Source organism: Gymnogyps californianus, chromosome 2 (genome assembly GCF_018139145.2).
Source record: "Gymnogyps californianus isolate 813 chromosome 2, ASM1813914v2, whole genome shotgun sequence".
In the NCBI taxonomy this organism is placed as follows: Eukaryota; Metazoa; Chordata; class Aves; order Accipitriformes; family Cathartidae; genus Gymnogyps; species Gymnogyps californianus.
This window is the reverse complement of record NC_059472.1, coordinates 147,494,052-147,518,728: the sequence shown is the minus strand read 5'-3', so window position 1 is coordinate 147,518,728 and position 24,677 is coordinate 147,494,052. Positions and strand designations below refer to the sequence as shown.

Sequence of the window (24,677 nt, the reverse complement as noted above, 5' to 3'; positions counted from 1 at the left end):
AGAAACACGAAATATAAAAACATCATGTCCAGTACAGTATTCCTTCATACTTATACTCTAATCATGGTGGCTCTCTAAAACTATAACTTCATACTCTCTTGCCTTGATAAATGCAATCTTGCCCAACTTAAATTCATACAAAATACTACCGTAAAGATATTTTTTCTGGTTCATTACTTCAACTATGTCACCCTTCTGCACTCCTCCAGTGCCTCCCTTATCCCTTCACCATCAAACATTAACTACGTATCTTCATTTGTATGACCTTTCAAATACAAAACTATAGCATATATGTCAACTTCCATTTGCTGTCAAGACGTCAGCCTTGGCCACCTCTTTGCCAGGGCCAGCCTTAGTTGTCCATTTGCCAAATCTCCCAAATAAACCCCTCTGTTCTTTAACTGATACCATGAAACATGCAAAACTTCACCTGTTTTCCTCTTTTAAATCCTTTCTTAAAACGTTGTTCTGATAACAGATGTTGGTTAGAGCACTGATAAATTGTAACCAGCATTTATGCTACTAGTCATAATATAGTCATTATTACTACACACTTGCACAGACCATTTTTAAAAATCTATGCACTCTACAAAGATGGGACTATGTAATATTATGGGGAACTTCTAGCGGCTATAACTTTTTCACAACAAATACAATGTTTATTAACCTATTTTCCAAACAAATTATTGTTTCTTTTAACATTGAAAATAAGCAGGTCAATAACATGGTTTGCTATCTTAAACTCTTGTGATAGTTTACCTGAGTTGCAGCAACAACAGTAGTTATAGAAGGCGCAGTTGAAGGTGATAGAGCTCCCACTTGCTGCAAGTGGCCTGAAGCCTGCTGAGGTAAATGAGAACTGGAAACGGGAGTGCTAGATCCTGAGCCAGATACTGCATTTGGAAATGATACTGCTACATCATTGCTGCTAAAAATACCTGAAAAAAATTACAAAAATGATTACATGCATCTCCCTCTCTCCCCCTCCCTCTGTTTTCTAGTAACCAAGTAAATATGCAGTAGAAAATTAATCAAGACAAACAAGATCACTTAATACATAATGCAGAAAGCTCCTGTGTTGAAATTCTAACCATGCTGATGGATAAAAGTGCTCTTATCATTTGACATTCTACAGTTCAGGGAACATAGATTGATTCAGTTCTAAGTTTTTGTAAAACATGTGTGATAAATCAAATATTTATGTGCATTACAAACTGCTCAAATATTAACAGTAGCAGAATTTTTGGCTAAAATGCCTGCCTTCAACTGAGTCTGCTATCAGAGTTTGTTCTTTCAATGAATTACTGTAAAAATTAAGTAGATAAAGAATGAAGTATTGGGCTATATAACTGAACATACACAATACAAATGAAAAAATACTTTTTAACTTCAAAGTTAAATGTTTTTAAACAACATACGTTTGTCCAAAACTGTAATTTTGGCAACTAAGGACTGCTTGTGTATTTTCAGAAAAATATTGACAGCAAGTCTGAGGACACAGTACTCAGATTTGCTGGTAGAACTGGTGGTATTTTGTTTATTCACAAACTAAAACTCCATCCGTGATCTACAAATGCTTGACTAACATTTCTGCTAGAACAGCCAACAAGTAAATGACTAAACATGTTAACATTAGTCAGACTTGTACGTTAGCAATTTAAACATGAAGAGTTCATACCCCTCTGTGAAGCCATTACTTCTGTTCATCTACATGCAGGGTAAAGTTCATTATATAGGTTGGGAAAAAACCCTACTGACCAGAAGCCCAGGACAAGAAGTAGTACCTGTCTATGAAACTGTTAGGCTCCACGTGCATTAGATAAGTGAGCTGTCAGCTGGCCAAGGAATATCAAGCATGGTAGCACTGAACTGCAGTTAGAGGAAGAGTGCCACAGGGAGTAAACAGAAGTAGAATGAACATGGTTAGATCAAAAAAAGCAACAGAACTGAAATGCCAGTTAGAAGGCAAAGGGTGGAGCTACTTTGTCACTCATACAAATAATGATTTGAAGAAGGCAGTGACAATAAGAAGATAGGCAATGTTAAAACACCACTCGCCACCCAGCAATCCCTCTGAGCACAGGCAGTCAAGGGAGACTAATATAATCCAAACCCACAGGTAATATGCAAACACTGATGCATTTTAAGTTCCCTGCCTCTATTAACTGTCAAGAAAAATGGAAGAGAAAACCAGCCAGACCCAGTAGAGGAAGAAGATATGAAAAAACAGATGAAGACACATTCCGACAACGTTTTTTTCCTGCCTAATTGAGGTTAGTGACTTCTTGCCATCTTCTCCCCAGTCTCTTCATCATAGCGCAATTCCATACCTGCTCCACTTTTCTACTGACCTTCGTATCTTTTTCCATTTAGCACACCTTCCTGGGTCATCTTCCCCTCCTTTTTTTTTTTTGGTCACCATCCCAGAAATCTACAGTTATGGCATCACTAGCAGTTAAGTGTTCACTTTGTTATGACCTTTCTCCAGTTATATCTGCCTCATTTAACTAGACAGTAAATTCTATGGATCCTGCTCTAGATTTGTCCCTACACACCACCAAAATGAACATGATTAACAAACAGCCTTGCTGTTTGAGTCAGTAGCCTTGCTACTGAGTCTACTCTTAAATGTGATATAATTACAACCACAAAAACTGAAATATACCCCAGGTCCTCAAAAGATTTTTTTTAAATCTGCTTTCAGTCAAAGATTTCAAATTAATAAAAAGGATGAGATTTTTGACCCTTTGTATTTTGAATGCATTAAAACAATTAAGTGTACAAAAATTCTTGACAAAGATGAGATTCTCATGCAATTATCTGGCTCCAGGAACCATGAATTTTAAGGGTAAAAATAATGAAATATCACAACACTTATGATTAAATCGTAAGAGCTTGTCACCACGAATGCTATCACTCTCATAAAACGTCAATGATAATAAGTGGAGAAAACAAAATTTTTGGTGACAGTCAAGTAGTAAAAAAGAAAGATATTTTGCCAGAAAGGTAAAACAACTCCAAAATTTTAAAGCTATCGTAATTTTTTTCTTAATTTTTCAAAATCTTACATATTTAATAACCGCAGAGCTTCTGCTGCTTCTATTTTAATGATAAGGTTTATTCTTCCTCTTAAAAATAAAATTCTGAAATACAAGCAGATAGTTATAAAATCGCGGGCATAAAACTATTTCAAAAGAAAGACAAGCAGTAAACTAGTTTGCCAGTGGAATGAGGTAAGCTATTATTTATTGCTAGTAATAGTAGTTGTAGTAGTAGTATTAAAAACACTTGCTATTTGTTGCTGTTGCAAAATACAGGACAAGTATGACCTATCTGCACACTCTGTTTGGGCTAAGTATTTCCATTTAGCAATACCTTACTTAATACATAAAGTACATGCACCTTCTGGAACCAGTCATGCAAGCAAGATATTACTCCATGCAAGCATTCAAATAAGAACTGTATGCTGAACATACAAATAAATCCTTGATTTTCTCACCGTCAAAAATACCTGTATAAAAACTATGTGCATATCACAGTAGAAAGCCAAGAAAGTACATATTTAAAATGTCTCAAACATATCAAGCTGTCCTTTTGGGGTTTTCGGAGAGATAAATCACTTTCTGGATCAGGAAGGAATAATAACGAAAGCCTGAACAAATCACTATAAACCACATTAATGTTTAAAACAAACAAAGCACCTTGAAGTCCTTCCCATATTACTGGAAAGCCAAATAGCTATAGCTTGTGACGAACAGCATTGTGTAATTTGCCAGAGGCATAAACAGCATGGTTAAATACAGTCTTCAGCATTTTAAACAGAACATAGCTCTTCAACTGCAGGTAGAATTGGACACGTAATGCTGTTCTGACTGTGCTTAACACCGCTAACACAGCTGCAGAACATGGTTTCAGGTTCTGACAGATAAAATGCACATATAGCCTGCATTGCTGGAGTGAAAGGCTTAACAAAAAGGCAACTGCAAAAAAAAAAAAAAAAAAAGCATCTCTGGACAACAAATAACTGCCTGCTTAGCACAGAAGGGTAGTACTGTAGAGCAGGGAACACATCAGATTATGCAGATTGGAAAAAAACTGTATTTTTTTTGCTGACAATCAATGACGAAATAGATAATAGAGGAAATAAAAGAACTTCAAGGATAGTGAAAAACAAAATAGCCTCAAGTCAGAATTAGCTGTGCAGCAACATACACCAAGAGGCACACAGAACAATTTCAGTGATTTTATTCAAAATCTCAAAAATAAGTAGTTCCATGAGCAGAAGAATTAACAAAACAGATTAAATTCTGGCTTTCAATAGCGTTGCATCTCACAGCTAACATCAATACACTAAGCTTTCCCACCATGACTTCTGTATCTAGCTACGAAATCCTCAGTTCTTTTTATTTTCTAGTACTACAGCCCCCTAGGTTATTCAGCTCCCTCACATTCCCTTTCCTATGCTGGTGATTGCCTAGTTCAGCAATAGACAAAAACAGGCAGTGGTTACTCTTGTAGCCATACACTGTTCATCCCTATTACAAGAACTTAGATATTTCAGACTCCTTTATCAAGTTTGCTCAAAATTGGACAACAGGTTCAAAGCTTACTGTGGGCCAAAATCACGAGAGACAACATGTAGACTGCTTCCTTAGGAAGCTAGGAAAATGTTCTCCCTATCATAAAGCTGTATTTTCTTTTTTAAGTCAGTAATGTGAAACTCTTGCAACAATTGTGAAAAGAGGAAGTTATTTGAGATATCTGTCATAGGTTGCTGATCCTAGCATTTTGCCAAAACTTAAGGAATAAGCAGAATATAATCAAAGAGGTTTTTTTAAAAATGTAAACTTGCAACCCCACAACAGTTGCACAGAATTACAGAGCCTTCCTACTTGGGTGAGGACAGATGGACATGGGGCAGGGGGGCAGGGACAACAACTTCAAAGGGACTTGTAGTAGAATTCATAGAAATAAAAGGAAATTCTGAGTTATAAGAACAAGAACTTCTTTACAAAACCTGAAGCTATATACATGTTTTCAGTACCTTCGCTTCCTGTGGTGATCTCAGAAACTCTGCCCTAAAACCATGACAACTTTCTATATAGAGCAAAATGAAACAGTGCCTTTGAATGAAGCAGTCCATTAATTAGTAACTAAACATGTAGAAAAATTGATTAAGTTTAGTTACACAAGAAAGAACATGTTCTATTCCAGTAGAATGTTAACAGTGGAAGAAATATCCCACTATTTGTTATTCTGTAATATGGACATACGTTAAAGTGAATCTAATGCTAAACACAAGCAAATAAAAACAGGTTATTGTGACACAGTTGTCTAAAAAGAGAAGAAAGTAAGTTGTGTTCGAAACCGCCCAGCTAGCAACAATATTTCATTTCAATTCATCTGAGATAATGAAACTATAGCTTGGATGCTAAGGCCAACTTGTTTCCTTCATGAAGAAATCCGAAATCTAAGAATCACACAATCAAGCTGTTTTCCTGCTGCTGATGAGCAAAGTGGTAGAGTTCACTTTCAGATAGGTTTCTACAAGATTCTGAAGTAACAGTTCTAGAAGTGCACAGAAATGATGATAGTTACTGATCTGCAGCCTGATAACAAGCCAACATTTCCCTCCCTTTCAGTGACTGGGGGTCCTTTTTTGATGGAGGCACGGCAGCCTCTGTCACAGATCAACAGTCAATGCCCCCCTTTCATGAAGGGCAGTCTGTGTCCTCTCCATGATGAGGCAGAAGGAAAAAAAGCTTCCAGACTCAAAGTACCCAAAGAATACACACCGCTGGGGGTGGAGGGGAGGATGGAAGATACAAAATACAGGTACACACGTTTTCAAAATGGAACAACTATTCTAGTTTCATACCTATTGACAGAAGGCAGACTGCCGTAATTATTCCCTTTGAAAATAGTCTATAGATTGGATTTACAGTCAAAGACCAAAATACTTGACAAGAACCTTCACACAACTGAGGAACACAATTCGGCATGGCAATGTCGCATATATGATGAATCAGTGATCTAAGAACAAGGTCCTATCATCTTCATATACAGTAAAGACCTAGGTCTGCTATCAAACTCCATTAAAATTAACCCCAAATCCTTAACAGTTCAGCTAGCAAAAGATGTTTAGTCGATCTCTTCCACCTACTCCCATTCCTGTGTTCATGATCCTGACTGTACAGCTTACCTACACAGTCATTCAGAAATGTATTCAATAATGGGGTGGAGGGTAAAGGATCAGAACTGATCCATGTAGCTACCAAAACGGCCTACTCCTCTGTTCAGCTAGTCCCACCTGATACAGTGAACAACGTTATTTTATACTTGATCCCACATTCATTAATGACCACACGTCAGCAGTGTTACAGAACTCACTCTTCAATAAACTGTAACAGTGAGGAATACATATACCAGCTAACTAACATGAAACAACACATAGGAGTTGCTTAAACCAAGCTCAGTCAGTATACAGTCCTCAATTAGACTTTTATTTCCACAGGTAGACTTTTAAGCGCAACATTTCAAAACTGCCTAAACCACTGTCAGAAAGGTTACCGCTTCCTGGTGCAGAGTGTGCCTGCTCCTACTTGGAATTAATCCAAGCTGCTACAGGTCTCACAGTACAGTCCTCCACTGCAGAACGGCTCAAACCCACGTTTTTCATAGCCCAGCCAAGGTGAATTTGCTCTCTGAGAGTACAGGTTTGAACATGACATGAGGAGACAGATGAATGACACACTGGACTAGGAACACAGGGAAAACTATATCGTTTTCTAGCCCAGTATATCCGTCTCTAACAGTGACCAACAGCAGCTGCACAAGGAAAAGCACAAGAAAAGGGCAAGCATGAAGTAATACTTTCCTCAAATATTCTCCCAGCCTCCAAAAATCTGTAACATACAGATTTTGAGCTTGAGAAATGGTCTTTGTAATTATTAGCCTTAAATTTGCTTCCAACCCTGCTCCAATGAATTTCTTCCAATCCTTTCCGAACAGTTGTAACTTTTCATAGCATGTCCCACAGCAAAGTTATACCTCAGTTAAACTGTGCGGTCTTTGGGGGGGGGGGGGGGCGGCACGTGGGAACGGAAGACAACGCAGGGACAAATCTCCTTTCATTTGTTTCCTCCAGATGTTCTGATTTCCCACAATAAATCTTTGAAATGCTTTATAACTACCTGTTCAAGGTTCACATATATAATTAATTGAGCTTTATGAAATAACACACATTAAGAATTTCATGCTTATTCTAGTCTGATTCAAGAAGTTTTGAAGTACTCTTCTAGAGTAAGAGCAATAAGATAAAAAGCTCCATGATCATATCTGAGACACATATTCTCAGAACTACAGGAAAGACTGTAGTTCAAGTGTATCACAGCACAGAAGGATCTTTGCAAGAAGAAAAAGTTAGACAGATATGGAAGAACAATTGATAAATAAAGATCTTAACTTTTATTTAGATGTTCACTTTTGTCATGGTGAGCCAAGACATACAAGCCTAAGTTACTTTAATATGACATACTAAAAACAAAGCAGTTTTAGGCTCACTAAATGAGCATTCCTGAATAGGAGCATGACACTTGCGATCTACATTTCTTAACGATTTCCAGGGAGAAGTTAACGTGTTTGCTTAAGATCTCTGAAAACCTACCATAGCTTCAAACCATTCTGACAGCAATCTTTCTCAGTGCTGAAATGGTGAGTCACTGGAAGCACTAGATTTCTCTTCACTGTTAACATAATATAGTCTTTTACAGGAGTTTCTACTTCAAAAGTTTCGATTCCAGTGACCTGAAGCTGGTGTCTTTGAAGGTATGCTGCAGGATGCTTGACTGAGCCAGAATTTTCAAAAAGCGGGCCATTAGAGAGGCTAACGAATAACAACTGCAATTCTGCTGTGATTAGTTACTTCTGCTGGTGGGGAACAGCTGTTGCCCGAACTGCTGAAAGACTACACGTAGCTGCCATTAGCAACAACTAAAGCTTTAAAGTGGTATTCTAGAAACTCATGGACAGGTAGTTACACTTAAGGTTGTAATATCTGACAACTGAACAATAACACTCCATTATTCAATACTCTGAAAAAAATGTGCATAAAGGAACTATTTCAGGATGACTTTGTAATTTGCCCTTCTCTTGTTCTTCCTTTTTTTAAATTTATATGGTTTAGCTGAGCGTTACTGTCCCCATGCTTCAATAAAGGCAGATGCCTTTTTATCAACATTGTAAAAGTCTGCCCAAGTCGGGCTAGATTCAAAAATTTTAGCTCATTCATGCTCAGTACAGACTCTGTCTAGTGTAGGTTATCTTGTTAAAAAAAAATCATACCACATATACTAAATTTTGCCTTCATTGACGCGGAGGCCAAGGCTACAGAACTGAAAAGTTTCTTTGGAAATGTGCTGTCTTCTAAAGCCGACCACAGTGCTAGGACTGGCACGATGGATGTCTGTTCTGTGCTACAACTGTTCTCACTGTAACTCACAAATTAGCATAAGACGGAACAAGGAAAAACAGAGACCTGAAAACAGGAACAGGAGTAAGAAATAAAACAGAAGACAGAATGAGCAAGAACAGAAGTAGCCACAGAAAGACTACTACCAACCATTACAATTTACAGCTAGCTCTAACATAAAACAACATTCAGGTCATCACTCCCCATAGTCTTTTTTTAAGGTATGCACTAAAATCCTCAACAGATATGTATGTCTGTACCCCCTCCTCCTGCTTTCCAGTGGTAGGCCTGTAAAAATGATGCAGAAGAGATGAGACTTCAAGGTCAAATCAAAAAAGTTTGACTGTAAGGTCCAGAGTAAGACTGAGAAGGACAAAGCCCAAAGTTATCACCCAGCGAATAGCAGTGAAAACTTTACATCTCTCAACTGCAATTTTTCAGTTTTTTTTTAAAGAAGTTTTTTAAAAAGCATGAAAAATATAAGAAGTTGGCCTTAAAACTGAGAAACAGAGCACTGAGTACTAAGTCTTTTACTGGCAAAACTGCAGTGTGCCACTTCTGCCTTGAAATGTCTTGACTCTTTTCTATTAAGACAGGTATCTTTATGGAAAGATACAGCTTGCATGACTCAGTTTTCTAGTCCTCTTTTTTAACTGACCCTTTCAACTGTGTTCAAGACTTCAGCTATCATCTTTCCTCCTTTACACTTTGTCAGCACCAAATTCAACTGACAGGCTTCAACCATCACCTTTATACTAACATAACTATCAAATGAACCTCTCTGCTCCAAACTTGTATTTGTCTCCACTCAAACCAAAACTCCCAATTTTCTCTTTTTGGTACTTTCTTGCTGATGTGCAGGCAACTTAAACTCAGTGCAATGAAAAAACAAGTTCCTGATACACTGTCTCCATCAAAACTCTTACAGACAGTGACTCTTACAGTCCTCAGCACTATCTGACTCATAATCTGAATATGCTGTTGGAGTAAACATCTTCCTATATTTAAATATTTATCTCAAATTTGAATACTTTCTCTTTATCCTGTACACACATGGCAACATCTTTCTTTGCTGTTCTTATTATCAAAATTTCTACCTACCCTCAGTGATTTCACCCATATATATGTTTCTGCCAAACCAAGAGTATGCAAAAAAAAAACCCTGCAAGATTGGGGGGAAAAAAGTAACAAATTTTAAAATCTTAGTTAGAGAAACATGGGAAGTTAGATACAGGGCCCCCCCAAAGGTAGATGAGATGATAAATCCTGTCCAAACACTGTTCTAAAACAAACATGTAGATAACATTATGCTGCCCCACAATAATAACTCATACAAAGCATTATTATTGCTTGACAAGAAAGCATACAACATTAAGTAATCACTTTCCTCTATGCCCTTCCAACTTCTATGCTGGAGTTAGGAATACACAATCAGTTTTTAAAAAAAAGTGCAATGTGGAAAGAAGAAATCACAAATGGCGTTCCATCAATTTCTATTCTGCACTCTGTTGTGAACCTATACCTCTTCAACATTAAACAGCAAAAAGGCTCTGCTTATAAAACAGCAGAAACTCACCAAGTCCACATTCAGCACACTTTGTCAGATACCCTTCAGATGTTTTATTTTTGTTCAGAAAAATGGTGAGCTTGCTTTCCTTCATCTCAAAGCTGGTTCAGAGCACTGTATACCTGGGAGAGTGAGAGGGAAACCCTATATCAAAAGGAAAAAAGCTAAACCTATTTTACTAAAGCAAAGCAAATCTAGAGAAATTTCAGTATTTCTCACCACATGTAGACTATGAAATATAAATTTAATGTAATATTAATTTTTTTTATTATTTAAGAGACCCACCACTATAGACATCTGCCTAAGAGATGTAATTTGTGGCTGTGACAGTGTGAAAAGCAAAACTCCTATAAAACCTTAATGATTACTAGCTTAAAATGCAAAAAACTTCACCATGCAAAGTTTAAACATTTAAATTCTTTTGGATATGCTGAACTCCAAGTCAATACAATTTGCAATGCATGCAGCACTGCTCTTCCAACATACATGTACAGCAATAAGAAAATCATTCTATTTGGCTGACACCAATGGATAAAAAAATTCCAATTTTTATTAACAGATAACCTGACACCAATTAAATATCACATTGAGAAATAAACTTGATAATCTTCAAAACTAGCCTCATGAGACAGTTTTAACTGTAAATATTCCCTCCTAAATCTTTCAGTAACTTGTGAATATAGCTATGATTGTTTCCTACAAATGAACAAAAGCCTTGAAAAAGTAAACCAAGTTCTAATTCAATAAGATATATTTCATTTCCACTGGCTATGAGTGAATATAGAACTAGGGATACAAAGCCAACACTGAATACTAAAGGGAAACGGCAATTAGATACATTAAAGATTCAGTATTGCTCCCTCTGAAATTGATAGTACTGTTATCAGTGACACAAATGGGCAGCATCGGGCTGTCAGGACAAAGAATGGACAAAACAAGGCCACCTTCACATGCATTACTTGTAGTAATTTAAGTAGTCAGGAAGGCAAGTGGGAGAATGCCTGAGGTAGACACCACTATAACACACCTATGAATGGAGCACAGAAGAACAACTAGAAACACTATTCACAAAATTAAAGAAAAGAATCTCAGAACTGGAATAAAACTGTTATCATTTTACTGCGCACATACAAAAAGATCATAAAAAGAGAACTGAGGAACTATTGACCTATCAGGCTCCTGCAGACAATCTACAAAGTTTTCACTCAAGTACTGAACAATTGACTCACTGCAGACCTGTATTTCACCCAATCCACAGAATATTCAGACCTTCAATCAGGCTTTTCCACAAAAGGCTACCCTTTGTGATAAATGAACCTCTGAAAAAGATTCTAATATAACTTACCATTATGTATGGTATTCATCAACTTCGAGAAAGCTTTTGAGTTAGGAGAAAAAGGGCTTCATGTTAAGATCATGTTTAAGAGACGCACAAAAGAATATATGTATAGACAGGAATTTCAATGAACAATAATATACCTGAATACATCTTTCTTGTATTAGAGCTCTGATCATTTACAGTAGCTCAAATTGTAAAATGGATTTATTTCTATCCACTATAATTTTTTACTTACATTTCTTTTATCAGTTTGTTAGCTTTCAAATGTTGAGTATAAGAACACTGCAGCACATGCCAATTAGCTGCATTCTAAAGCTATTACAAATAAAAATTCAAATGCTTTCCAGCGACAATCAGTCTTGCCAACAAAAGACTGATTTTAATTTCATTGTCCGCAACAAATTTAGAAACTTAAACTGAAGCTGCCTTGCTAATTTTAATCACAAGGCATCTTTGTTGCTTCACTGATAGATTGAGACTGACTCAAGCAATCAAGAAGTTTAACAGAAAACAGTTGTGTCTCCTGGACTTTAGGGAGATCAGTTGAAGAACTCAAACGAGTAGAGGGAAAGAACATCCAACTAGTGGTACACCAAAGGAGACGCTCACGTGAACTTCCTTTTCTTCAAGGGTTGGGGTTTTTAGAGAATATTGATCTCTGACCATGAAGTGCCAGAATACACTCACATCCTCTGCTGGGTAGCTAGAAGTCTCTGTAACTCAGCCTCCACAGCAACACAACACTTTTATGCCCAGTTGCAGAGTGATGGCAGTCATGCAGATGGCCCACCTCTTCCACTTATGCCACCAATTTATTCATACTTAGGATAATGACCTCATGACTACAAAATTATTTTAGTTTCAATTTACTAGTTCACTCTTTCACACCACTAATGAACAAAGCCCTCAGTTTACATGTCTGGTTTGACAAGATGATCGAATGAATGATTTTGCAGGTGAGAGTGTGGTGAACACCTCTGTCATACTTCCATGAGTGAATTTTCTACCTGCATCAGCCTCTGAGGTCTGACTGTAATAACTGTTTGTGTTCCAACAGGGTGACTGTCTTTTATGCTTTATTTTTCTCTTCTTTATTCTCCCCACAACTGGCAGCTACTAAAGACTGCTGTCATAAGCCATTTTTTAACTCCCAGGCTCTTCTGAACATCAGGATTCCAAAAAAATGAATTAACAACAAAGACAATTTAAACTTTTGTCATTGATACTAAAATAGTACAGAACTAATTTAGAAGTCATTAAAAACAAAATCCTTGCCTTTTACCTACTGCCTATACTTGAATAACTAGCCAAAGTTACTTCCATGGAAAAAACTTTTAAAATTTAGAATATTTTAACTAAAACATTACAGACCAAGTCTGTACTGTAAAAAACCAAATACTAATGTTTTTTAAATTTTGTGGTAGAGAAAAAAAACCCGCAATATACAAAATCCTGGATGATTCTTGACAAAAGTGGATTAATCTGATAAAAACGAAACAGATAATTTTAATTAACCTTCTCAACAGCTTTCGGAGAACTAAAAACAATATACAAATATACACTTAAAATCAAAACTATTATTTTACAAGGCAAAAAAAAAAATCACTAAAACACACAGAGTTAATATGGCTGGGATCATATACTTTATACTATTGGGACAAATTCTGCCTCAGGTGCAGAGGACATGATGCAACTGCTGTCTGCCACCCTTAAGAGCAGAATCATTTCGCCCACACCTACTCTCCACAGCCTTTATTTGGCTATAATTGTATCAGTTCGTTCCAGTTATGCTCAATTTTTGTGCACAAGAAATAGCAGCCATTTTGATCCACCACTGCTTTCGATATTAAGGAAAGCCCCTTTCAAATTTAAGGAACCGTCAGGTAGGTTTTTTGGGGGGCTTAGGGTGGGGGTGTTTTTATTTTTTTTTTAAACAAGCTCAGCCCTAGATTGCCTGAAGCCACACCTTTTGCTTTCATTTCTTTAAAATTGTACCACACAGGAGCTACCATTAACACAAACTATCACATGCATTGTATTCTCAAGCATCAGTCAGAGCTTTCAGAAAGTTTTAAAGCAGAATACACTAGATATACCCCAGTGAAAAATTTACTACTAAAAGATACACACTTCATAGACAAATGAGGAAGAGATGCCGTTAAAGAGCTGACAAAGCAATTCAGTAGACCTAGTCAGCAACATGGGGTTAAAACAAGCAGTTGTCTGGCAACTCAAGAACATACATAAAAACAAAGTGGGAGAAACAAATTGAAGTAGAACCCCTTTCAACTGCAGCTACTAAATGTGGGGAAAAAAGCCTTTAACATTCATGGTATACACAATCCTTAAGAGAACAGTGCCAATTCCAGGACACATGAATTACACTTTAATAGTCTGCTACTGTGCTTATCAGAATGAACTTTTCACAATAAGCATGTGCTACAATGGAATAAATATGTGAGAAAAGGATTCACACTCTTGATTCTTACTTTGAAAGTCTCTTTTTTTGGAATCCTTAAGATTCCCAATGGGAAGTTAAACTTCTGTCATGCAGTGATCAAAAAAGACAAATATAGTGTTACAAATTATCAGAAGGGAAGAGAGAACAAAACAAAAAGCATAATTATGCCACTTTAAAAATTCATGTTGCACCTATATTTCAAATACTACCTGCACTTCTCAAAAAAAGGATATAGTAGCACTAAAAGAGATCTGGAAAGGGTAAGGATACAGTATGAATGACAAAAAGGTATTAAGATACCTAGGTCTTAAAAAGATAATGGGGGGAAATGACAGAAATTTATCAATTATGAATACTGTAAAGATGCTGTATATTTTTAATGACTATTCACTGTTTTTAGAGGAGTGTCAAAACATGATCAGCAACAGCTGCGAACAAAGTACATCCTTTTACAATACATAAAGATATGAAACTCACTTCTCACGTTTCAGATATTAACAGCATAAATGGTTTAAAAAATTAGACAAATTCATTGAAGAGACCAATTCACAGAAGAGATCGATAGCTACAGATATCCAACTGTGAGATGAGATGCAAGGAATCCCAGTAAGAAAACATCCTGCTTAACCTAATCCCTTTGAAACAAACTGTTCTAACACAGACCTCATCCAGTTACATGACGAAGGGCCAACACTAGATCAGCCCTCCTTGTGACTGATAGAGCTACTTCTAGACTCCCCCCAAGCCTCAACACAGAACAGAAGGAGAACTGTTCCCCTACCACTATTCCCTTCCACACCCCATAAATTAGTAGAAGGCAGGTGAAAAAAGGTATTTTATTCTGGAAGGAAAAAAGAGCTACTGTCTGGGTTCCTGGTAGAACTGCCTCTATTGGCAGCTACCTCTTTCCTGACTTTTCCTGCACTGAAGTATCCTCCCATCCACCTAGTTTTCTCCTACAATGTACAGCCAAGCTATTGAACTCCAACATGCTAAGATGTCAAGAAAGGTTAAGGATGGTGAACAGTAATAATATATGCCAAAAAACCTATACGCTGTAATAGCTGGACTTCACATTCATTGTTTTCCTTTATTTTCCATCTCTGCTGCCTTAGCACTTTCCTCTCAGTCTTTGCTGAATCCCTCCTGTCCTGCTTTCGGCTGGGACAGAGTTAACTTTCTTTTTAGTAGCTGGTACAGTGCTGTGTTTTGGATTTAGTGTGAGAATGATGTTGATAACACTCTGATGTTTTAGTTGTTGCTAAGTAGCGCTTATCTTAAGCCAAGGACTTTTCAGTCTCCCATGCTCTGCCAGCAAGCAGGTGTGCAAGAAGCCGGGAGGGAGCAGAGCCGGGGCAGCTGACCTGAACTAGCCAAAGGGGTGTTCAATACCATGGAACATTATGCCCAGTATATAAACAGGGGGGAGTTGGCCGGGAGGCGCGGATCACGGCTCGGGAACTAACTGGGCATCGGTCAGCGGGTGGTGAGCAATTGCATTGTGCATCACTAGTTTTTTTTCCTTCCCCCCCCTCCTTTTTTGTTATATTCCTTTTCATTACTATTATTATTATAATATTTCATTATTACTATTGTTAGTATTATATTTTACTTTAGTTATTAAACTGTTCTTATCTCAACCCACGAGTTTTACTTTTTTTTCCTCTTTCCTCCTCCTCACCCCACTGGGAGGGGGAAGGGGGAAGCAGCTGCATGGTGCTTAGTTGCTGACTGGGGTTAAACCACGACACCTCCTTTCTTCATCTAATCCTTATGGTAGCTGCTATGCTTGCTTTAAAACCTTACAATTATTCTTCCTTAAAATCAATGCTGCTCAGGAAGACTTCATTGCTTCCAGCTCATTCATTTCAATTAGTTTCAAAGTATCTCAGAATTGACTGTGTATTAATACCTACATCCGAGTCACCATCCTTTTACTGTTCATTACCTGTTTTTAAGGGAATTGGTTATGCCTACAAAAACTAAAGTTGAAGTCTACGCTTACCACTACACCCACAGCAGAAAAAAGGCCTAGTGACTTTGGCCCTTGAAAGGATGTTATTTGCTGTACTAACCACTAAATCCTTCAGATTAGGCATTAGTCCATGACAGTTATCACACTTTAAAACAAAACAAAACAAAACCTGCATTTGAGATTCTTACGTGAAAGCTAACTATATTGATGGCTTATGAGTTGCTTTTTCATTTGTTTGGGAGGATGGGGGAATGGGAGGGTTTTGTTGGGTTGGTTTTTTGGGTTTTTTTTTATTTACTAGGAACATCTAGACATTCTTATCAGGAAATCCTTCTCATAAATGTTCAAAACAAATAAACAATGGGAAATAGATATAAAACCAAGTCAAGTACAAAGGACCTGATAGAATTACTCATGCACAAGCCCCAGACACATGCTCATATTCTTCAGCTCTGTTTATAGCTTCCATGAATCTCTTCTCAAGTTTCTAGAGCTATACTGGTCCAAAGACCATAGATGCTCACTCTTTTGGACAAAAATTTCCAGTTTTTTCAAGTCAGTCTAATGAGAACCCTCTTCAGAAACTTTTTACCACTGCATGTAATTCTCCCTCATGAAAACATCCACAGCAAGCTAGATCACTGTCAAAATTAACAGTTTTCTTAATGTTATCCTTATGGCCTTCTCACAGACACCTTACACATCTACCGAATCTGACACCAAAAAATGAAGAATTCTATTTAAAAGCTCTATAAAAAGTATAGAAAGAACAATATGAAGTAATGAGTTTGCATTTAAACTAGGTGTTAAATCCCAGTTTAGTTCAAATGGACAAAAATTTTGCTTTAAATTCAGGATCAGACAAGAAGTTGCTTTTCTAACAATATAAAATAGTTTGTTTCACTTACTATTTCTTGCATTACCACCACAAAAGCCCTGCTAAGAACTATTTTGCTAAGTATTCTGACAGCACACTGTGTGTGTATGGCATATCTATATATCAAGCTCCTACACCACTTCTTCAGTTATGCCTAGTAGTCCTGAAAGAAAGGTTTATTTGAGTAATCTTCTGGAAATACGGTGTTGGCTTATCTATGCCAACTTTTTGCATTTTATTTATGCTGGGGAGACTTATTAAAAATGAGCTCGCATCCAGGTGGATCAACACAAAGTTCTTACAGGTTTTAAGCAACTAGCACAGGTAACCTTTATAAAATATCAGGAATTGCCATACAGTGAAAAGGCACTGGGATATATTGTCATTTAGTGTAGCCAAGACACATCTTTACATCTAGACAGACACTGGATTCCAGTTTCCCTTTTTTAAAGTGTTCTTAAATACAAAAGCTATTGAAATCTTCCATTGTACCTGTAAAGCTATCCCAATTGGTTCCTGTCATTTTAACTAGAGCTAGGTGTTTGGACTGTCATCAACCACAGCATATGAAGCTACCTGGGGACTGCCTGACTTCAAATATTTCACTACAGAGCAAGAATTGCGGTGGGACATGTACCCCAACGTTGTACCAAGTGACACACACAGTACCACACCGCAGCACAGGCTATCTAGATCTTCAGAAAGCTACTGTTCTCAGTCCTATCACATCCATGCAACCTGTTTAAGAAAGTAAAATAAATTACTTGTGTAAGAAGGAAGCATAGGGAAATGTAGAGGTGATAATCAGACACTTGGCCTGATTATATTTGTTTAAAAAGAGCATAGTATATGGATAGTATAGTTCCTATACATCACCACAGGAATCCGTCCACTATAAGTCTTAATGGATTTGTCCCTGCTCAACATCTTTCAGTTAAAAGCTCAATTATTTTAAGGTAACTAGTCTTCCTTATACTACTACATTATGTTACTATTTCTATTTAAATTTTTTGTTTTCTTTTTAAAACTTTACTGGGGAATCTCAGAAATGATTACGATAATCAACAACAGCTCTAGACATCAAAGCCTCTTCTTACATAGAAGTTAGTCACCCTGATCGTAATCCTGAAACAACTTTCAGTCAGTTTAACTTCTGGTACTGCAGCTCTTCACATCAAATAAATGGAAAATTTAAATGCAAAGTACATTTCCTTCTGATTTTAAAAACCTGACGGTAGTGCTATCACCTCTGACTGACAACAATAAAAAAATAATTTTACCATATGAATTGGACAGTCTTCAGAGGGACAAAAATGCTGCAAATACTATCAACGCATACAGATCACTTATTTCAGCTATATTTCATTTCTGAAAGACTTGAAAGTCCGTAAGATCTGAAAAGTACAATTTTCAAGGAGGGGTAAAAAACCCTACTGCTCCTTTTATAGTCAAGCCTCTTCTTTGCCCCCCCCCCCCTTTTTTATGTTCCCATGTCACCTTTAACAGATTTTATGGAGTTGAAAGAGTGATTGCTATCTCACATTTGACTTACAAAGAATGCTGTACTCTAGTAAATTGACTCCAGATGCTGAAAAATGTTCACACTCAAAAAGATGTATATTTTAATTTAAAAATCTATATATACAAAATTAGATCAAATGAAGGGGTTTTTAAAGTCTAATTTTTAAAGGACATCCTGGGAACTAAACAGTTGCAAGTAAGCAAACACCACCTGTATCTCACTTCATTTTCCATGCAGCAATAGAATTTCATTTAAGGAATATTTCCTTGATCTTCAGAAAAGGGATAACATCTCTAAAGCAAATATCAAGTTCTGCAACAAAGACATCTGATAGGATAGAAATCTTAATTGCTTCAGAGTGTCTCCTTGTTCCCCTGCTCTATTTTAAATTCTAATTCTTAGTTTTATAAAAAGAGCTAAAGAACTAACATAATCCAAGCAGAATACTGGAAGTTTCAGTACATTCTCTCTTTCTGCCCTTTTTTTTTTTTTAATATAATAATGATAATGCGACATACTTTTACTCCATGTATCTGTAAAGATAATCAACCCCTGGAAAAGCAGGCAATTTATTTTGTTCACTATGCAGGCAACAATAATAGCAAAGCTGTCAGCTAGATCTCATCCATACAGTGTAGTTTACCCAGATTACCCAGGCCTAAAATAAGTGAGTTTTTATTAGGAATTCAAACCTAACACCAAATATATACAAGCCACTTCATAGGCTTATGGGTGAAATATAATCTAAAAGCAAACAGTTTACAAAAAGCTCATAGATTTCTTTGAAAACCTTCCCTCACCAAACAAGAAAGATTTATGGCTAAATTTGAGTAAGTACAGCAACTTAAGCAGCCTTTAAGCCCCCCCCCCCAGTCCATTTTCTTCTCTGCCAATATACAACTAACAAAAAGCCAGTGTGTTCATACAGATATTTATCATGTTTCAAAAAGATTGTATTTAGATGCAAATTCTGCAAATAATTCTGTATGGGCAAAAATCTAGACCTACAGAATTTATTTTATTTATTATTAAATTCATATTTTGGTAGAAGATTCACAAAGCTTGAATAAAAACAAAATTTCAAACAGTTTATAATTACATCTTTTTGCTCAGCTGTTTAAAATTATTACGTCTTTCTCCTGAAATGAATAAATACCAAAATCTTCTTTATTGTGTTTTTAAAAGAAAGACCTAAATGGGAACTCAGGAAAATACACATTCCTTTTCCCATATTAATTTGTTTTTTGTTTTATTGGGTTTTTTTTAGAATCTGAAATGTATTACAAGTTCATAATTTAAACATACTATTTGCTGTTGACTATCAGAGCATAGTAAATAAATAAATGATGATCTATGTTGAAATGTAACTAGAAACTAATGCCCAGAGTCACACCATGATTTGGGAATCTAGTTTCAAGTATATAATCTTCAAAATCTCCATTTTAACCTGACAGACACTTACATACTCATACAACAATTAACTAGTCAGGTAAAAATCTCATTTCCACAGCTGCCAAGATCTTCTCCGATATAAGCAGGCCTAAGCAGCTTGACATGCAACCTATACCCTAGTTATTAGAACTTACCTTCCCTTCCCTGGGACATTTTTTCACTTCAGAAAGCCCTCACATCTGTTTTCACTCAAAAAAAAAAAATTCTACAATTTTTTGAGAAAGGAAAACTTTCTTTTGTTTTGTTTTGTTTTAAATCAAGTTTTGTTTCAAAGCAATGCTCCAAGAGTTTCTAGTCTTGCAACATTCATAGGGGAGCTGATTTGTATCTAATGCACAAACCACTGCTTCCATGGGAAGTCAGGCAGCCTGGAGACTTCAAAGGTGGAAAGGCTGAACATTTCTTGTTTTCAGCAGCCCATCTAATTAAGTACTATAGGTCTGTATTTTTCTATCAACTTTTTTTTTAAAAACAGAAAATGGGGCAATTACCAGTATGCAGTATGCAATTACCACTGAAAAAATCTGGACCAGGAATATTAATTTTTCCTGGATAACAATTATGATCATGCTTTTAACCATTTTTGTAAACTGAAATATTCTCAAATTAAAGATATTTCAGTCTATCAAAGAGCTTAAGACTGTCTGAAAAGGACAAATCTTGATCCTTGTATGCCTCCTCAACTTTCCTATATTCATATTTTAGGAGGAAATTAATATCAGAATTAAATATAGTACTCTGCTACCTGCAAAATCTATGGAGTAATTTCAAGTGATATAACTTTTCTATCCCTTCTTGAAATTAGTATCACAGGGATGACAATAGACTTTTTTCCTGAAGCATCTTAATATGAGATAATGTTCAGTTCTCCATCATTATTCAAAAGTTTTTCATAATTGTTTTCAAAACACATCTCTGTTATAAGGGTCATTGTTCAGTATTTTTTATACAAAACTTTCTTAATCAAGGAATTATTCATTACATCCGAGTACATTTCTTACAACATACATTTTTAGAAACCACCATGAACCCTCACAGCAAGCAGCAGAGATTTCTTAATTTCTTCCCAATCTTTGATAAAAGCATAGAACATATCATGATGGGAACTAATTTCTGCAGACCCGTACTGCCTGACAATTCCCTACTAACTACTGTATTTTGAAATGCATTATTTGCCCAGTTGCAGTCTATTTCATATGCCACACTGATGCACCATGCTAATTTTTCTTTTAGAAATCAAAGGGATAATAGAGCACAGAATTAGGTTCATAGATAAGAGCCAAACACGAATCTCTGCAAGCACGTGATTTGATTCTTAGCTCTAGAACTTCCCGCACCTGCAAATCCAATAAATACGCTCAACTAAACTATACCTTCTAGAAGACATATTACCTCTAAATTTTCAGAACCATTACTGAGAATTGTTCAACTATTACTTTCTCTCATTTGATCATGTTTTACCTTTTTTGTTAGGTTAAGGATCATTATAGTATCAGTTTTCACTTCCCTGTATGATATTCATAGTCAGATAAACTCACTCCTGTAGCTTTTCTACAATAACATGCTTTTTCCAGTCCTTGATTCCTTCTCGTGACTCTTCTCTTCTTTACACACAGCAGATAGCAGAAATAGACACCGTATTCAAAGACCAGATGCACTCTGCTGAACACAGAGCTACCTTTCTCATTAGTTTGTTCTTTATGCATTCAAATTTTTTAAACACAGCTCAGCACTGGAGGCTCAGACATAACTGGTTATTCACCTTTATCCTTTTTCTTTTCAGCCCTTCCTTCCCCAGAAGGCTATCCTTATCCTGCAAGTACACATCCACCCTTCTTAGACATATTCTTTTACTTTAGCTCCACCAACACAACTCTTAGTTTCTATTGCTTACAAAGACATCCATTTTGCCCTGTCCTCATACCCAGATTTTTTCAGAAATTGCAGAATTTTCCAATAAATAGCATAAGATTGATAACTGATGCACAGGGAAATAACACAACCCCAAAGTAAACACTTTGATTTAATAATTCTCTGATCAAAATCAAATTGAGACTTATCCATTAACTACATTTAATGTGAAGGTTTGCGGACTTCCTGTCATTACAGGTCTTTATTTAAAATGTCATGCTCTATCAATTGAAATGTAGACACCTACTATGCCACTGCTTTTATTAAAAAAATACCAAAAAAAAAAGCCCAATAAGTTATTTTCCGTAACTCACAATAACCGCCATTAATCATCATCATTACATCTCTCAACATCTCTCTTTCCTGTATCAGACACATCCTAATTACATAACATGAACTACCCGCCAGTCGCCTACAACTTCACAAGTTTTAAAGACTTACTGAAATTTGACACTGGCAGTCTAAAAACATGAAAATATGAGGTACTCATCATCAGGAAATGCCAATTTCTTACTTCTTGCTGTAGCTGCTGTTAACACCTGTTTCATTTAAGAATGTTGATAGGGGGATCCATTTCATGATAATTCCCATTTTCATAAGCTTCTGCTACCTCATGTGATTTCTTCCCAATTACTTGATGAATGTCTCCATGTTTTCTACACCAACAATCATCAATTTTAACATTTTAATTTCATATCAAACCAACACCATTTCTGTTGAGCCTCAAATATGAAGAATGAAATTCTCTACGCATGAATTTTGCCTTGTGTGTTTTCTACATCGTTTGCTTAGTCCTAAAAGGTCATTAACATCTATTGTTATCAATTTGTTCTTTCTATTCTATCTCCTCTGGAATACAAACTGGCTTTTTAACACAGCAAGACTTCTTTTTCTGCTTTGGCTTCTGGGGCACCTAGCAGATAAACGTAATAGCAGAAATTGTTTCAGAAAAATTATTTCTAAACTCTTTCTCCCAGTAGATTTAGCTAGTAAGTTAAAGGCTACAGGAGTTTAAACGTAACATCATAAAGATTTAACATAAGCTCTGAGGGACTTGGTATCTCAATGAGAATGATTTCAAGTTACTCATCTACTTTGAAGCTCAGAGTTCTCTTACATCATCAGTATGACAACGAGCTTAACAGTAAGATCATCTCCTTGCACAGGAGCATAACACTTGGCAGAGGCTTCATCACTGCTTGAATCAGATGAGAAAGGAGAATAAAATACATGGACTAAGCTGAAGCATTTAGTAAACTCCTATTTAAAGCTGAAATTTGACTGCACAAGACATAAGATGAACCCAGAGGGGCCTGTGCCAAAAAACATTAACTGCTTCTAAATCAGAGTTTGAAATATTGCTATATTAAAGTACAACACTGGGTTTCGATACGTCCTTTATTCCAAAAACTGTCTAGTATTATGAACCCAAGCATATCGCAAGACTGGTCAAGCGTAGAACATATATGATGCAGAGATAAAAATGTAGGTAGACAAATTATAAGGTTGCCTCAATTGTGACACAGGAATTCCAGAAGATGGGCACACCAAGGGTGCTGAAGGAATGGGCTAACCATTTCGAGGTCCAATTTGGAATTTAACCTTCTCCAGTCTTCTTGGGGAAAAAAAGAATTGCTTTATAAGCTCTTCTAGGGTTTACAGTACTCATAAGGGCATAAAATCAATTATGCAAAAAGTAAAATATTGAGAATACAACTAGTGTGACTTAAAAAGTTAAATAGCTCTATAAAATTGTAGAGTTCAGATGAAACCCTCCCCCATTAAAAAATCTGGATCCTGAAATCACTCCAAATACCAGTCCCATTTTGGGGGAACCAGTATCAGCTTTATATAACTCCTACTGACAACTGACTTATGTCATCTTAGACAATAAACTTACAGTGCTTGTGAATTTCCAGCAGAAAGAGAAGTATGGTTTGTAAATAAGCTGTTATTGGCTAAAGAAGCTTTTTTTTTTTTTTTAAACAGGGACAGACGTACTAGAAAAATGTTAATTTAACATAAAAATTCCTTATCACCCTACCAACTGAATTTTATTTCATTTTTTTAAATTACTTTTCATTCCTTTGATTATACTGTTAAAGTAATGTATCCAGTGTTTCCTATCAGATTATAAATATATTTCAGAAAAAATTATAAAGAGCATTAAGATTGAACATTTAAGTGCTCAAAATTTTGAACGCATCAGATCAGTTGTGTGGCAACTGTAATACAACCTGAGTATATGTATTGTAACAGCTTTTAATTACATGGCCGTGTACTATTCATGGCACATCTCTGTTCTTATTAAGAAGGAAAACAGAAGTTCTATGGACTGGAAAAAAGTTTGGAGAGGACAAATATTTTCACAAAATAAGCTGAATGTACTTACTCTGAATAAAAGTTTTATGGAAGACATTTAATTATGTATAAATAGCATATGATGAATCTGCATTACCTTTTAAAATAAGCTTTCCTTCACATTTCATCTAATCTGAACATTAACTGTGAACAGGATTATCATACGTCTGTGAAGTAATGATTTTCATAATTTTTATGGATCTCAACAAGTACTCTTAGGAAAATGCAAAAAGAATGGTAGCTTAAGATAGCTGTAGTTAAGAAGGTTGTTAAAAAAAATAATGAGGAGATGCTTGAAAAAGTGCCTCAAAAGCTTTGTTTCATATGGTCGAACTCATTCTTGATTCTGCTTCTTTGAAGTAACAAGGCAATTCCAAGTAAGAGTCAGTAAAAACTTTTTTGCTTGACTTCCCCTGCATTTTCTCTCACTACATTTACATGCACAAAATCTTATTTGGGGTTTTGGGTCAAATGGTTTAGATTCACTCGTCGGATTTTGTTACTGGACAATATAGAGACATTTCAAAGAGAAACATTAGCATATCATACCTGAGAAAATGTATGTTTCTGATAATACTGATAATACTCTTATGCTCTTCCTCATTGTAACAAAGTTGTAAATGGACTGCTAAACCCAGAAAATCCTTATGATGAAGTGAGGAAAGCAGCACCACAACCATAACAAAAAGAGGAAATCAGGGAGTAGAGTACATTAAAACAATATGCTCAGACTCAAGCAGAA

General features: G+C 36.1%; 1 protein-coding gene across 2 annotated transcripts in view; it reads right to left on the bottom strand.

The window, feature by feature from the left end:
• The window catches only part of MLLT10 (MLLT10 histone lysine methyltransferase DOT1L cofactor), a 134,700-nt gene that overhangs the window by 37,214 nt on the left and 72,809 nt on the right, over nt 1-24,677 (bottom strand). For both annotated transcript variants that reach the window (XM_050892023.1, XM_050892024.1), the window contains exon 12: nt 760-938. In XM_050892023.1, the coding sequence (XP_050747980.1) occupies nt 760-938 (179 nt within the window). The remainder of the gene's footprint in view (nt 1-759; nt 939-24,677) is intronic.